The sequence below is a fragment of the Felis catus genome, chromosome D1, assembly GCF_018350175.1.
Source record: "Felis catus isolate Fca126 chromosome D1, F.catus_Fca126_mat1.0, whole genome shotgun sequence".
Taxonomy (NCBI): domain Eukaryota; kingdom Metazoa; phylum Chordata; class Mammalia; order Carnivora; family Felidae; genus Felis; species Felis catus.
The window spans coordinates 100491053-100508473 of record NC_058377.1 but is presented as its reverse complement, the minus strand read 5'-3'; the positions used below and the strand labels follow the sequence as shown (position 1 = coordinate 100508473).

At 38.6% G+C, this 17421-nt stretch overlaps 2 protein-coding genes and 1 non-coding gene across 3 annotated transcripts; all 3 read right to left on the bottom strand.

Moving 5' to 3' along the window:
• LOC101092397 (olfactory receptor 4P4-like) lies at positions 1-997 on the bottom strand. The gene has a single exon (XM_023239014.2). It carries the CDS (start codon positions 995-997, stop codon positions 71-73), a length of 927 nt encoding a protein of 308 aa, XP_023094782.2. The 3' UTR covers positions 1-70.
• Positions 998-13797: 12800 nt separating this feature from the next.
• LOC123380695 lies at positions 13798-13933 on the bottom strand. Its single transcript, XR_006586778.1, has one exon. It is a non-coding gene; the product is annotated as a small nucleolar RNA SNORA18 (small nucleolar RNA).
• A 2325-nt stretch (positions 13934-16258) lies between these two features.
• LOC101100916 (olfactory receptor 4C16-like) lies at positions 16259-17191 on the bottom strand. Its single transcript, XM_003993265.2, has one exon. It carries the CDS (start codon positions 17189-17191, stop codon positions 16259-16261), a length of 933 nt encoding a protein of 310 aa, XP_003993314.2.
• Positions 17192-17421: the final 230 nt, after the last annotated feature.

Here is a 17421-nt window from a genome sequence, read left to right as displayed (position 1 = left end):
CTGTTGTATTTGTTGACACGAGGATTCTGTAGATAGAAAGATCCAGGAAAGGGTTTGAACACCAGAGACTTCATTTCCCTTCAGTCCGTTTGCGCCAACACCACACTTTCCTCATGGCGTTCTTCATGTCTGTGTTTCTCAGCGTGTAGATGAGAGGGTTGAACATGGGAGCAATCATGGTGTAAAACAGGGCAAAAACCTTGTCGTTACTGACAGAATCAGCCACGGGGACATACGTGAAGATGAGGGGCAGGAAGAACAGGAACACGACAGTGACGTGAGAGCTGCAGGTAGAGAGGGCTTTGCGGCGGCCCTGGGATGAGCGGGTCCTCAGGGTGGACAGGATGATGAGGTAAGAAATTACCAAGGCAACAAAGGTCAAAATGGACATCACTCCTGTGGTGGTAATGATCGCAATAACCAACAGGCTAGTGTCCATGCAAGCCAGCTTCAGCAAAGGGAAAACATCACAGAAATAGTGGTCTATCCGATTGGGGCCACAGAAGGGAAGTTCGACAATAATCAATACGTGGAGGATTGAATGGATGAATGCTCCGATAATCGAGGCCATCACAATGATATAGCACACCGGTCTGCTCATGATGACCATATAGTGAAGGGGTCTGCAGATGGCTGCATAACGGTCATAGGCCATGGCCACCAAGATGAAGATCTCAGTGGCACCAAAGAAGTGGGCATAAAACATCTGGGCCATGCAGCTGTTGTAAGAGATAGTCTTCCGCCGGGCCAGCAGATCTGTGATCAGTTTGGGGGCCACTGTGGAGGTGAAGCAGACATCCATGAAAGACAGGTAGCTCAGGAAAAAGTACATGGGCTGTTCACTGAGGCGGCTGCCCCTGATGGTGAGAAGAACGAGCAGGTTTCCGGAGAGAATTGCAATATAGCAAAGCGAGAACAGCACAAAGCAGGCAATCTTTGCATCCTCATCACTGAAAAGTCCCAGGAGGATAAATTCTGTGATGTTTTCATGTCCCATTGCTCCTGTGGGTTTTATCATTTAGAGGGGAAAGTTAACATACTTGAAACATCCAACTTTTTAAAATTACTGGTTTATTTTAAAAGTCATCCATTTATTCAATAAATATGTACAGATTATTTATGATGATACACTCTAATTAGTGCTAAGGGTCGAGCAGTGTATAAAGTACATGCAATCTCTATCCATAAGTGGATACAGTTCATTAGAGTAGACATATACTAACAATAATAGCACAGATAACTAATTGAAATTATAATAATTCCCAAAGTTTCACACTTACTATGAGCAACAAGATGAATGAGGACAAGATGAATGTTCGTTTTTAGGTCAAATTTTGAGATGCAATTTCTGCATATATTTTCAAGAGTGATTTTTGAATCTCCGGTGTATAAAAACGGCACTGAGATTATCTGTTCTTCAAGGGTGGTCCTATCATTCTCAGCCCTTCCCGGTGACTAACTGTGTGCTAAATGCTTAAAGTTCAGTAACATCGTTAGACATCGATGAGCTCATAATTTTAAATATCAGACCTCTAGGTGACAATTTCAGAAAGTGCCTTTAGAACCTTTCCATGAACTTTTGTAAAAATGGAGGGAGGGAAAGAGCCACGATGAGATCTTTGGGGAAAAGGATTGCTCCATTGCATGAGGTTCTGGTATATTTCTGGCTTCCTGAAATTGACCTCATTTCCCAGTTTACTCTCCAGTCTAACCCAGAAGTTCTCACTGTTTTTGTTTCACTGTTTCACGCTTTCTGGGGCTTCCCAGTAGGACAGTTGCCTTGGAGGGGCAAATTGCATCCAGAGATCCTTTTTCACTAGATCTGTTCTACTACTTTGTATCTCTTTGAATTGAACCGCTTTCTTTCCTTCACAGGCTCACAGGCCCCAGTCCTGAAATATGTTAGTTAAAAAGGACATGTTGCTCTGGTGCAAAGTGTTATGCTAACTCTTACTTCCTTTTGGCAACTTTATCTAAAATGTATCACAAAACTGCTACACTCAGTGCTCACTTTTACAAAACCTCCACCTCCACACTGATAAAAGGTGTCAGCCTGTTTATGAAGGGTTATAATGGTCATGGAGCAATGCCTTTTACTTTCTGTGAGTTCTTACGAGATTTCTTTAGAAAAATGTACATTTGACATAAAAAGAGATTTTTTTTTCTTGAGGAGGGGGAGAAGAGGGAAAAGGAGACAAAAAATCCAAGGCAGGTTCCATGCCGAGCATGGAGCTTGATGCAAAGCTTGATCTCACAACCAGGAGGTCATGACCTGAACTGAAATAGTCAGATTTTTAATTGACTGAGCCACACAAACACCCCACAAAGAGATTTGTAATAGGATTTTAGGGAGTTTGTGGACTTTCGGATTGAATTCCACTCATGAACCCCAAATTAACACCCTATGGTCCAATTTCTTGTAAAAATATCTGGAAATATCACCACCACACAAGCAAAACCGTGTGTTTCTGGGCTATGGTGTGATTGGTTTAAAACAAGCGGTGAACGAGTATTTTATCTGTAAGCTATCTATTCTTTCTTGAAAAAAAAAGAATTTCTGGGGTGCCTGAGTGACTCAGTCGGTTAAGCTTCCGATTTTGGCTCAGGTCATGATCTCGCTGTTAGTGGGTTCGAGCCCCACGTGTGGCTCTGTGCTGACAGCTCAGAGCCTGGAGCCTCTGCTTCGGATTCTGTGTCTCCCTCTCTCTCTGCCCCTCCTCGGCTCACACTCTGTCTCTCAAAAGTAAATAATAAGCATGAAAAAAGATTTTTAAGTAGAGAATTTCCTTATTGAGTACATAATGGTATTAAAAGATATAAAAGGATTGAAACAAGTTAAAAGATTATACCATGTTTATGGTTAGGGAAGATCAATATAGGAAAGATGTCAATTCTTCCCAAATTAATCAATACACTCAATAAGGGGAACAAAAATTCTGACAAAATTTTTCATGAAAAACTGATTTCAAAATTCAGAAAGAGTTAACATCCAGAGTAAGTACGTTAATTTTTTTAAAAAGAGCAAAAAGAACAGACATACTTTTCAGAATTGAAGTATATTATAAAACTATGGCAATTAAAAAGTTGTGGGTAGAGACATATTGCTGGACTTGAAGACGGTCAATAAATAAACACATATATACTGGAATTTAATCTATATTTAAGTTGAAATTTCAAATTGATATGAACTCCAGAGAATTCAAAATGATGTGAATTTTAGTAACTGATGTTAGGACGTTGACTCTCCCTCTGAAAAAAAAATATATATCTCACAAGGCACAAAAAACTGTAATTCATGTGGTTGAAAGATACAAATGTATCAAACAAAACTAGGAAAAATATTTGAGAAATAATTATAATGGGTTTATAGCTTATGTAGTAACAGTTTTTAAGCAAAGCACAAAAAGAAAATTTATTTAAAAAATAAAATCTATTTAAAATTTCTATATGACAAAACTTCCTATAAACCAAATATTTTTAAAAGTGGCCAATGGGAGTAAATATTTATAAATTTTGCGAATCAATCATATAAAGATAAGTAGGCCAATTTTCTCTATTTTTCTCTAAAAGAGCAAAATGTTTGACAAGGCAGTACACAGAAAGGAAATTACTGCTGGCCAAAAGTGTATATAAAAATATTCAACCTCATTAGAATCAGGAAAATACAGATTAAGCAAGAATGAGATACTATATTCCCACTCATCAACTTCATAAAAGATAAAATTCAAAAGGCTGTCCATGTAAAATTTTGATGAAGGACCCAGCAAAACTACCCCAGAAAGCATAGAAAAGGGCATTCTTCGCAGACATTTAAATTTGGAAAATAGATGTGATCTAAAACCTGGTAATAGAATGGAAATAAGGGGTGGTATCTTCTTGTTATGGAGAACTAGACAAGCTTAAATTTTGATCCCTAGGAGACATCTACCATGATACAAATCACTAAGATATATTTTTGAGTGGAAAACATAATCAGGTGCACAAAAATAATCACACTATGATAACATGCATGTTAAGAAGAAGGAGGAGGAGGAGGAGGGGGCAAAGAAGAGGGGAAGGAGGAGGAGGGGGGAGGAGGAGGAGGGGGGAGGAGGGGGAGTGCTTATAAATTAATAGGAAAAAGTGTGGAAGGAAAGATTTACTTTTCAGAAATAAGGGGGTGATGGCCAAAGTGGATTTCAGTATTATATAATGTTTTAATTTCTTTATTAACGAGATGATATTTCATTATTACTTCTGTAATTTAAGTTAATTTTAAAACTCATCATTTTATGGGCACCTTGGTGGCTCAGTTGGTTGAGCGTCTGACTTCAGCTCAGGTCATGATCTCCCGGTTCATCAGGCTCCCTGATGTCATCCGGGCAGTGCAGAGCCTGCTTCAGAACCTCTGCCCCCCTCTGTCTGCCCCTCCCCAACTTGCACAATCCCTAAAAAAAATAAATAAATATTTAAAAAAAACTCATCATTGTATAATATGGTTTAAGAAGAACACAATACATAATGAATGAAATTAAACAAAAATGAAACCTTTACCAGAATTCAGTAAATTTATGACTCATCACTTATTACTGCATTGTTTCCTCAATGACTTTAGCAAGTGTAGACATAAACACTCCTCCTCAAGCATTTTACGCATTAATGGTCATAAAAAATGTAAATATAACTAGATGAATACATAGGTACCCAACTTCCATACTCCTCCATGAGGAGATATTTGATATAAGGAAACAGGAAACACATCTACAACTGCACCTACATTCACACTAATATCTGCATCTCCTTTACACCTATATCTGGATTTTGTCTTTATCTCAGCATTAGAACATCTACTTATACTGTTACAATCCTGATAAAATTTAAAGACATTTCAAGACCATTTGCTAACTATCGCTGTTACCGTTGAAGATTCAAGTTCATAGTTTGCTCTTTTCTCATGGCTCCTTGTTTTGTTGCACGAACACCAGATTTTATTTTGGTTTTAACAAAAGGAGACAATAAGTCTGCAAGAGAGATTTCCAAATAATCAGGATTTACCGCACAAAAGGTTAACAGCCTTCAATATGTGTGTACTCAATAGAAATGCCACAATATTTAAATTCTCTGCTTACCTGAAATCTTCGCCTCTGGTGCAACAAGTTCATTAAGAAAATCTACACCAGACAACATCCTAAAAAGGACAGTCAGGACACTGATGTTCACTCCACCTTACCCCCAACCTCTAAAAAGGGGAATAAAAAAACACTCAACCCTTGACTGCCAGGATCATCTTGGTGTCCTTAGTCTCACAGAAAATATTTCTTAGGATACAAGACTGACTGGCTAGTTCCTAAAATAAAATTGGCAATTGTATTTGCAAGCGAGACAGCTTATAGAGGGAGAAAGTGCTTGAATTAGGCTGAATGCGTTCCCACATACGGTCCACTAAACCTAAATGGTCTCAGGCATGTTACACACCCACTGAGCCTTGTTTTCTTCATCTGTAAAACAATGATAATAATAGTACCCACCACATTAGATTTTGGGGAGAATTGAAATAATAAAGTCATATAAAACCTTTAGGTACAGATATGTGCATCTAATATTGTAAGAATTAACTACATATTAACTTATTATTAATTTTAAAAGGACTAATATTCTATAAATGCTTCACCATTCATAAGACAAGGGGAGCTCTGGGAATAATTTTTCCTCAATGAGTTTAATATGCCACTGAATATAGATTTCTACAGAAGTTTTGACAACTAACCGTTACTGAAAATCCCAAACGAATGACCAAGACTTGGAGTAGCTTAATAAGATTTCCCATTTCACAGATAGGAGAACGGAAATCAAAGTAAAAATTTATTCATGAAGACGTCCAATATCCTACAATATCAAAGTAAAAATGTATTCATGAAGACGTCCAATATCCTACAATATCCTACAAAAGATAATCTCTTATTATTTAAAATAAGTGAATCAAACACTTCAAGAAAATAATTCTTTTATCCCTCTATTTTACTTAGGTCATTTAGTACTTTTCTGCATGTTTTTTTTTAATTTTAATACTAGGGTCACCTGGGTGGCTCAGTCAGTTGAGCATCTGACTTCGGCTCAGGTCATGATCTCGCTGGTTTGTGGGTTCGAGCCCCGCCTCGGGCTCTGTGCTGACAGCTCAGAGCCTGGAGCCTGCTTCAGATTCTGTGTCTCCTTCTCTCTCTTAACCTCCCCTGCTCATGCTCTGTCTCTCTCACTCTCAAAAATGAATAAATGTTAATTTCTTTTTAATTTTAATAACATATGTATGATCTGTCTTTGTTACAGAAACATTCATCAGTTTAATAATTGGAACTTCCCTAAGTGTGATCACTGAAATTTTCTTCCATACCACCCCTATTCATTTCAAATATCAGGGATTATTGCTCAGTATTACAGACCTGTGGCACAGTAGGGCAAAAACTGGAGGTTCTTGTCCTGATCTGCCACTCCCTGCTTATGTGATTTCGGAACAAGTTCCTCAAATTCTTTGGGTATGTATTTCCTCTTATGAAAATAAGGAATAGTAATTTTCATGGATTCTTCCAGCTGCAAAGAACTAATTCTTTAGTGCTTTACTAGCTCATTTACCAGTTTATCAAAATTATCCATTAATTTTCCATCATTTTCTTTATTCTCTTTCTTTAATCCAATTATTTGATTTTTTCCAAACTTTTATGTTTTTTTTTTTTTTATCATTGCTTTTCTATCCAAAGTAGAGCACACAGCATTCCACCATTTCTCTTATCCCCCTGACCTGGCAGCTTAACAGTTTCAAGTTTGAAACCAAGATTTCAAAATAGCCTTCCTAGTTTTCATTTTCTGTTAGAACAGACCTTTTAAAATTGTTTTGTAAACTATTAAAATGAAAAATTGTTACATAAAGTAGGAGCCTAAAAGGTTATAAAATAAATCCTTACCAGGAAGATATTTTAGAATACTATTCATGCAAAAAAAAAATTATAACTACTTTAGAAAACAAGCAGATTAGTATAGATGATCCTAGAGCTGTTCAGAGAAATGACAGAGGCTCAGGCATGCAAAAACAGAAAAGGGAAGAAAAAAGAAAAGATGGAAACAGACAAAAAGAGAACTCACATATTTAGTATCAGCCAATTCCAATTAATATTTAAAGGGATATATCCTTGTCTTCTTGAACTCATGACAGCAGATGAAAAAAAAAAATCTCTTCTAAATCCAAAGAATAAGTAGATCTCAGGAACAAAAAAAGCAATGAGAAAAAAATCTCATGCTTTGTAGGTAGTTTTCAAATTACATTTAAAATAAAAATACATCTTAGGGATGGCTGGGTGGCTCTATCGGTTAAGCGCTGGACTTCGGCTCAGGTCGTGATCTCAGGATTCGTGAATTCGAGCCCCGCGACGGACTCTGTGCTGTCAACTCAGAGCCTGGAGCTTGTTTCAGATTCTGTGTGTCCCCCTCTCTCTGTACCTCCCCTGCTCATGCTCTGTCTCTCTCTCTCTTTCTCTCAGTAATAAATAAATGTTAAAAAAATTAAAAATAAAATGAATATACATCTTAAAAACTAACTGTATGTCAGAACAAGAATGAGAATTATATCCCAAAACTGGAAGGACAATTCCGAATGCATCTGGGCCTTTCTGTCTTGTCGTTTTGCCCTTCCATGCAGTAATGAGCAGCAAGGTCTACTTCCCTAGATGCACTGGGCTTGGAGACTCTTGGAGAAGTTGCAGGGGAAGAATCAGGAAGAGTATTTAAAGGCACTGGAGGGACGTCGGTGCAGTGTTGATGGCAATCCTTATGGGAATTCTTGGACAAGACTGCTAAAAATAAACTCTGGTGATTTTAATCTGCTATTGCTTTGGCTTTTCCAAGGTGCTTTCTATAATAGATGTCTTCTAGATTTCCTCAAATATATGACGCTAAACATCAAACGTAGCTTTTATGGTGGGTGACCTAAAAGTTTTTAGAGTAGCCTTATTATTTCTATGCAAGGAATAAACCCTAATGCATTCATTATAGTTATTGAGGGTCTTCCACTGTTTCTTTTACGAAGGCCAATTATTTATTAATACTGAAAGGATAAAGAAATTGTGGTTTATGTACACAATGGAATACTACTTGACAATGAGAAAGAATGAAATATGGCCTTTTGTAGCAACGTGGATGGAACTGGAGAGTGTGATGCTAAGTGAAATAAGTCATACAGAGAAAGACAGATACCATATGTTTTCACTCTTATGTGGATCCTGAGAAACTTAACACAAGACCATGGGGGAGGGGAAGGGGAAAAAACAGTTACAGAGAGGGAAGGAGGCAAACCATGAGAGACTCTTAAAACCTGAGAATAAACTGAGGGTTGATGGGGGGTGGGAGGGAGGGGAAAGTGGGTGATGGACACTGAGGGCACCTGTTGGGATGAGCACTGGGTGTTGTATGGAAACCAATTTGACAATAAATTTCATTAAAAAAATTAAAAATAAATAAAAATCAATACTGAAGGTAGTCAGCGTTCCCTTAAAATGATTACAGTCAAGCATAAATGTCCCCATTCCCACAAAACTTATCCTCATTGTATCACCTTTCCTCCATCTAATTCCATCCCCCAAGTCATCCCATAAGACTCCCAATACCTCATTTCACGAGATCATTTGATTCCCTTTTCATGGGTAGTCTGAGGTTTTTTTATTTTGTTTTGGGGTTTTGTGCCTATCCTTTAAATATTGGTGTTCTTCTCTCATCTTTTCAACAGACTATTAACTCAATGAAAATAGAGTCTATTCTTTCCCATATTGTACTTAATAATTTAAATTTTAATGATGAAGTGTAATAGCAATAATTGATAACAGTCATTACAATATGCTAGTAATTGTGCTAAGGGCTAAAAGGGATTTTTAAAATTTAATGCACGTAATGACCCTACGGGATGATATTATTAATGTTTCCACAAAGCCACAAGAGATCATTGAAAAGGCTAGGCAGCTAGTAACTAGCATAGTAGAATTTGACCTTGGCTAAGATGTTTTACTAACCCTACAATGGCCGTGAACAGTACTACCACACTTTACACAGACCAAGTACTTATTTAATATTTCTCGATTTTTATTAAAATAATAAAATAATATCCTGCAAAGTTCAAAATTACACTTACATTTTTTTTTAATTTTTTTTCAACGTTTTTTATTTATTTTTGGGACAGAGAGAGACACAGCATGAACGGGGGAGGGGCAGAGAGAGAGAGAGAGAGAGAGAGACAGAATCGGAAAGAGGCTCCAGGCTCCGAGCCATCAGCCCGGAGCCTGACGCGGGGCTCGAACTCACGGACCGCGAGATCGTGACCTGGCTGAAGTCGGAGGCTTAACCGACTGCGCCACCCAGGCGCCCCTACACTTAACATTTTCAATTGTGTAGTTAGGAGTCATACTTTGTTTCCCCAACTAGTACAGTCCACTCATCGTGGAGCCTCAATTTCACCAACAAAATAAATAAGATAATGTTTATATCTATATAATGTTTGATTATTTGATGATGGCAAAGTAACAAAATTTCAAGGATTTGTTGTTAATTTATTGAACTACACTTATAATTGTGTTTCACTACCTAAACAATTTAATTGTTGTGCTTTTGATAGAAACATTGCAAGGAGGAACCGTTATCCTTATGTGTCCACATGCGTGTGCACATGCATTTGTGCATGGAAATGGTAACAGGAAGATGGCTGAAGGATGCACCGTAGTAACAATGTCAAAACCCAATCATATATGCATCTTTTTTGCAAATTTTGTTTTAATTTTTATTTTTGAGAGAGAGAGAGACAACGCATGAGTGGGGGAGGGGCAGAGATAGAGGGAGACACAGGATCCGAAGTAGGCTATAGGTTCTGAGCCATCAGCACAGAGCCGAATGTGGGGCTTGAACTCTGCGAGATCATGACCTGAGCCGAAGTCGGATGCTCAACCAACTGAGCCACCCAGGTGTCCCTAGTCAGGTATGCATCTTAAGTATTTAGAAGAAGAGCCCACTTTATGTGAGATGCATTTATCAGATGTCTGGGATGATTTCATGTTTACCATTTCAGACATTGAAGTCTGAGGGTCTGAATTTGAATCCCAGGTGTGTCTTTGACCGGCTATGATTTTGGGTAAGACACTTATCTCGCTGGAATTTAGGTTCTTCACCTATAAGTACAATTATTTTACCATACCTAAGTAACATGTATTCACTGTTATTATTATAATCATTTATTTATTCATTATTATTATTATGAGAAACTTTCTGATGCAATTTCTGAAGAAACTTGGAAATATCTACGGGACAAAGCATTCAGATCACAATCTTTAGAGTGAAGGCATTGACATTTAAGGATGAAACAAGACAAATAGCTCAATGAGCAAAACTCTGTGATAATGAAATTTCAGTTCCCGCTTCCAGCACTCGTCCATGGTGTTGACATGTTCATGCATGTAGCCAGCTTGCTATAGCTGAATTGACTGTGTAAGATATTTGATGAAGATCATATACTTAGTGGGATTCAATGATTAAGTTGATATAAAATGTTACTTATATTTTCTCCAAGACTATTCCACACCTAAGAAAATGTCATATTTTTCTCAGGGATAACATTTGGAGGAGGGTGTAAAGGTGGCATATTTAATAGATATGGGAACACCATCCCCAGCTTGGAGATATTGAGTTATACATTCTCTGACTCTTGGGTTAAAGCTGTAATTTTTTCAAAACTCCTTCACCACTGTGACAGACATAATTCCAAAATGCCCCTCAGGATCTCCTGCCCTATCCCCTGGGATTATAAATGTGGTGATACGGCACAGATTGAATGTTAAATGTTGAATTACATGTCAAAAGGGATTTCAAAAATGTAATTAAGGTTATTGATAAGTTGACTTTTAGTTATATGTTTGGATCTTATCTAATCCCTCAAGTTCTTTACAAACAGAGAATTTTTCCTGACTGGCAACGGAAGAATAAGTTAAAAAGATTCAAAGTGCAGTCGGAAAAAAATGCACCATTCCTGGCTTTGAAGACAGAGGGAGCACATGCAGAGACCTCTGGAAACTGAGAGTCACCCCCCACCCCCACTCCCGCCCTGACTGCAAGCTAGGAAATTTCTGGACACCAGAGACTCCATTTTGAAGTTCCATTTTCCTTTCTAACTAATTAACTCTTGAACTGGGCCATCGCAGTCATTGTCTTACATGTAATTGCTCGTAAAATCCAACAAAACAACTGTCACTCAGACTATAAAACTGTTGGCAAGAAGTTTATGAGAACAGGAAAATTAACTACAGCATGGCGGGAATAGTTTTGTTTGACACCATCAGTAGAATCATCAATTAGATAGTAATCAAAAGCTGTTCCACCTCAGCATCATTTTTTCCCTCCTGTTTTTTTTTTATCTAAATCATGTGATTAGTCCCTCCTTCTTTCTCATAAAAACCTCTTGCTTCCCCCCTCCCCCACTTTTCCTGGTTCCACCAAAATCTGTACTCCCCAAACTGCAATTCTGAGACCTCAAATAAAAGCCTGTGTACTTTTTCAGGTGTCCTACTCTTCTCACTTGCAACAATAACGAGGGGACCTTGACAAGACAAGGTCTATTGCTCACAAGTCACAGAGGGTACATCACATACCTGCATGATGGTGAAAAGAGAGGACAAAATAGGCAGAGAGGGAAAGGGTAGGACTTGAGGTCCCTGGGTGGGGAAAAATACATATTTGGGAACAATGCTGGGAGCCTCTGGCCACAGCCAACTCCCTTGAGCACAAGGTTCCTCTTTAAAATGTAAGACACCATTGGGGCGCCTGGGTGGCGCAGTCGGTTAAGCGTCCGACTTCAGCCAGGTCACGATCTCGCGGTCCGTGAGTTCGAGCCCCGCGTCGGGCTCTGGGCTGATGGCTCGAAGCCTGGAGCCTGTTTCCGATTCTGTGTCTCCCTCTCTCTCTGTCCCTCCCCCGTTCATGCTCTGTCTCTCTCTGTCCCAAAAATAAATAAAAAACGTTGAAAAAAAAATTTTTAAAAAAAAATAAAATGTAAGACACCACCAACTCCCACTCAGGTTTCCCTCAGGAGTTTGACAAAAGACCTAACTAAAAATGAGTAGTAGACAATAAAATGTAAGACCCACAAGGAATGATATGGCCCTAGACCACCCCTTGTACAATGGAAACGAGCCAATCAAAATGGGATAACGAGACATTTAGAGTTACCTAGACAATAGGGGCAGGACCTGAGAGGAAACAAAGGAGAATGAAGCAGGGGTCTGGGCGGGGGAGAGGGGGACTGAAAAGTTGTAAAACAAAGACCCTTGCCTATAGTCGCAAGCATTGACTTTCAGATGTCCCTCTCTGCAAAGAGAGTGTTCATACTATTCTTCCTTTCTCATCTTATACTCTAATAAACTTTTGCCTGCTGCTCATTTTCATTCTCCGAAGCAGCAAGACAACGAATCCTGGGTACCGAGATAAAAAATCCTGCAACACCTGGGGCCACACAGTTTGGTTACAGGTACAGAGACAGAGAGAGAGGCAGAAAGAGCTCGCTAGTCTGAGGTTCTGCCTTTACTGGGGTCAAGAGTGGAGTACCCAGGGTTTGGAGGTGCACTACTGGTGAATTTAAAACATGAGTGGAAATTTTTTTTTAATTAATTAATTAAATTTAAAAAGGTGGCCTGGTTGGCTCAGTCAATTGAGTGTCCAACTCTCGATTTCTGCTCAGGTCACGATCCCAGGATTGTGGGTAGAGCCCAGTGTTATAGGCTCTGCACTGAGCACGGAACCTGCTTGAGCTTTTCTCTTTCCCTCTGCCTTTGCCCCCTCCTCCTCTCTAAAAATAAATAAAACATAAGAGTGGGATTAAAGTATGGGAAGGAAAACACAGGGCCACTCAAATGGTCGGTTATAAGCCACACAGGGCTTTCCAAAGGAGGAGTTCACGGGCCAGGCAGCCTGGCTCTCCACCTCGTTGTGTAGTTGGTGGGCATTGTGTTCATTTCAGATGGGATGTCTTCGAAATGGATGTCTCAGCAATCAAAGCTTAATATCATCATAATCAAAAAAGCCAATTGTCAGGCACTTACACTACTTCGAACTAAGGTAACACTCTGAGGTACTGGGGATGAAGACTCCAACATAACTTCTTCTTGTAGGACACATTATGCTTGTTTTGCCGTTCGGTTATCACAAACCACACTTTTGAGTCGCTATGAACAGCTGTGTACAAGTTTTTGTGTCACATAGGTTTTCATTTCTCTGAGATAAATGCCCAGAAGTACAGTGGATAGATTGTATGTAAAATTTTAGTTAACGTACAGTGCAATATTAGGTGGCAAGCTGCATCGAGAACAGTGTATTATCACTGAAGGGAAGTTATACCATTCTGCAACGCATGTGGAGAGGTGCTTAAGAGCACTTGTAATAAAGATGCTTCTAAGAATGCTAAAAGCACAAACATAAAAATCACACACACATACATACACACATACCCTATGCTCAACCCTCAGTTGCCATGTCCAGCTGCAATCCTTTGAGTTGGACTTAGTTTATCTCCAGTTGAATATGGACGCACTGATGACTTCCCAATGGTATACTTTTCCACCCAGAAACTTGGGATCTAATTTCTTCATGCAATTTACATTAGGGTCCCCTGAATAAGAACTGAGTTTCCATCGTATTCACCCCTCAACTAGCACACCCAAGACTAATGCAAACTTTGAGGATATGCCAATACCTAAGATTTAAAACATAAATAGATAAAAGGTAAGTCTTTTATGCTTTTAGAAGCTATATCTTATAGTTCTTTTCCACAGACCAAACAAATAAATTCCATGAGTAAAACAACATAGTTATTTGACGAGGCATCTCCAATGATGTGGGTCTGCAGGAAAAAAAAAAAAAAACCATCAGGATAGACCTCAACTCCAGACTTCTGCTTTACCACTCTTAGATAACATTTCCCCATCATGAAGTGCTCCCGTAGGTCACACGTGTACATAGAGACCATAGAAGCTTATAATGCCCTCATGTATGACATGTCCTTCCAGAGCAAGACTGGATTTTCCTGCTTGGACTTCCCTGTGACTTGCAGCTGGTTAGATGTTTGGAAGCAATGAGGACTATAAAAGGAAGCTCAAGAGGAAACCAAATATCATTTTTTGACAACTTGTACAGATGAGATCATCACAAGGTGTCTAGGCTAGAGAAGAGTGTCGTTTCTCCTCTTTTGAGGGAGACAGGGCTACTTGTGACAACCAAGAGGATGAAAGATAATCTATGCCTTCATAGTTCTCACTCTTTCCCCACACAAATGTGTCTACTTTCGATATCAGAGTCCCACTCTTTCCCCATAAGAACACTGACTTAAAAAAATATCCTGGTGAGGTTGCACACTCCGTCAGCTTTGCAATTCCACCATCTTTATTACAAAATTCGGAATTGGAATTAGATCATACACTCTGTTGGCAAGAGATGTGGTGATGGTAGCCACGGGAGCTCCATATTAGAAGCATGTCCAGAAGACATGTTGGATAGAGTGTCTCTGGGGAGGCACCTAAATTGGATCCAACATACACCCTTTTTCATATTTTCCTTGCCTTGAAATAGAACAGGACTTTAACTAAAACTCTGCCAACTAGAATCTACTCATGTGTAAACCTTCCAAGAGCAAAATCAGCAGCTGCGATCAATGATAAACTGCTTGAGATGGATAAACTCTGGATCTGAAAAATAAAAGTGATGTATATACGCCACTAGTGTTCATTGTGGAATTCACAGAGGGAATTCCATTCCCACACAGAGAAATAAATAACTTTTTTTCAAGCCAAGAAGTTCTTTTTTTTATTGTTTTTTTTTTTTCATTTTAATTAGGTTCCACACCCAGGATGGGGCTTAAACTTACAAGTCAGATATCAAGAGTCACATGTTCTACTGACTGAGTCAGCCAGGTACCCCTCAAGCTAAGTAGTTCTAACATTCCAGGTGCAACAAATTGAATACAAATTCAGTAATCTTAACATAATTTAGTAGTTTATAAATAAAAATATGTTTGAAATAAACAATAATACTCATGTTAAATTTTCTATATGGATAAAAATACAAATAAGAAAACAGGTTGAAATTGGAAAGATTCTTAGTGATCATATACTTCGATAGTGCAATGTTGTCAGATGGTGACAAAAGTGACGGATGGTAATATCCCTCTCTACTGCATACAGTTTTCACCCAAAAATCTCAGTCCCTCTAAATTACCATCATTTTTGGATTATATTAAAACTCACTAAAATAATTCATATCTGTGATGTAGCTATATCTGTCTCAAAGCCTAAAGAGACTCATCTGAGTTATGACATTCTTTCTTTATCAGTTATTATATTCAGATTCCCTATTTCAACCATCAACTGCTTGTACACTTTACTTCTAGCCCACATGAATATACCTACTTAATTTGGGACACCTATGGTACAACCATAATACCTTAGCAGTATAAAGAATTATTACAATTTGTATGACTCAAGAAAAACTTAATGCTTCTATAAATCAGAAGGGGCAATTTTAGAAGCAAAAAGTTTTTACAAAAAGAATAATAATCTGAGTACAACCCCAACAATCAGAACCTTCCTAAGGTGAAAAGATTCCTTCAGAAGGGTGAATATTCACACTGTGTTCTGTCACTGTTCTAGAAGGATCTAGATAAATAGGAAAAGAATTCAAAGTATAACCCCCCAAAATAGAAGGGAGATTACCCTAGATTATAGATTATCCCTTAAAACACAAAGATTTTATTATTATTTGAATCTGGTCCTTTCTGCTTAGTCATGAAGAACAAACAAGTTTAAGGTCTATGATCAGAAATTATGCGATTCAACAGTTTAATTAAGAGAGCCAATTGAAACAGAAAAAACCTTCCAGGCTGTGGTTATAAGCATATAAAAGCGTAACTATAAACAGAAGTCAACATGAAGAAGGACATGGAAAGCACCATATCAAGATTACAGTGATACTAGGCAGTCAAGAAGGCAGAGGCACAGCTGAACATCTAAGGCACGAGTCTTTCCACGGTTGTTTGTACCTGGTGCTGTCTCTTCCTCTCCATGAAACTGACTCAACACTAACCAGTGTGTATTTTCATTCCTGAAGGAATTAATTCTCATACCTCCTGATTATGGTAACATCACAATAAAAAGATAACATTCTCTGTAGACTTCTAGGCAAATTCAGACTATGAAGAAAATTTTGAAGATCCCATTCATCTTTTGTCACCTAAGATTAACTTCTTCTTCCATAATTTCCTCATGGCGTTTTTCACTTCTGCATTCCTCAGCGTGTAAATCAGAGGATTGATCAAAGGTGTTCCAAGTGTATAAAATACAGCTATCATCTTATCCATGGGGAAGGTGGTTGCAGGGCGTGTGTATATAAATATGCAAGGACCGAAGAACAAGATGACCACAATGATGTGGGAGACACAGGTGGAGAGGGCTTTTCTCCTCCCTTCAGCACTGTGGTTTCTCAGAGAATACAAGATATTAACATAGGAGCACATCAGCATGACAAAACTCAGGGTACAAATGGCCCCGCTATTGGACACCAAGAGTAGATTGATTACGTAAGTGTCTGTACAGGCGAGTCTCAACAATGGCTGCAAGTCACAAAAATAGTGATCGATCACATTGGGACCACAGAAGGGTAAACTCAAGGCCAGAAAAATCTGAGCTAAAGAATGTACACAGGACCCCACCCAGGCCATAGCCACCAGCACAGCACAGACCCGTTGACTCATGATGGTTGTGTAGTGCAGGGGCTTACAGATGGCCACATAGCGGTCAGCGGCCATGAGGATAAGAATGAAGATCTCCAGGCAGCCAAAGAAATGGAATGAGAAGACCTGTATCATGCACTCACTGAAAGAGATAGTGCTCTTCTTAAAAAAGGCATCCACAATCATTCTAGGGGCTACGGAACTACAGAAACAGGTGTCAGATAAGGACAAGTGGAAAAGGAAAAAGTACATTGGACTCCCAAGGGCCCGGCTGGTCTTGATAGTAGTAATGATCAGAAAGTTACCCAGCAATGTCCCCAAATAGAAAAGCAAGAAAGTGACAAACACTATTTTCTTCCTAACAGGATCCTGGGTCAACCCAAGGAGAATGAACTCTGTCACATTATTATTCAGCCGCATGATTTCGCGAATGAGGAGAAGACTGAGTGGGAAGTGGTAGATCTACAAAAAAATAAAAGAATTAATTCATGGTGTGACGTGTGATTGTATGGACTATTTTAAGAAAAATAAATATTCTTCATCATGAATATTTTAGGGGTCGCTTCTTATAAGTCACTTCAACACTTTGTTCCTCAATTTATAATGAGAATTTCATAGGGTCATTTTAAGTCTCAAACAAGCTTGTTAAA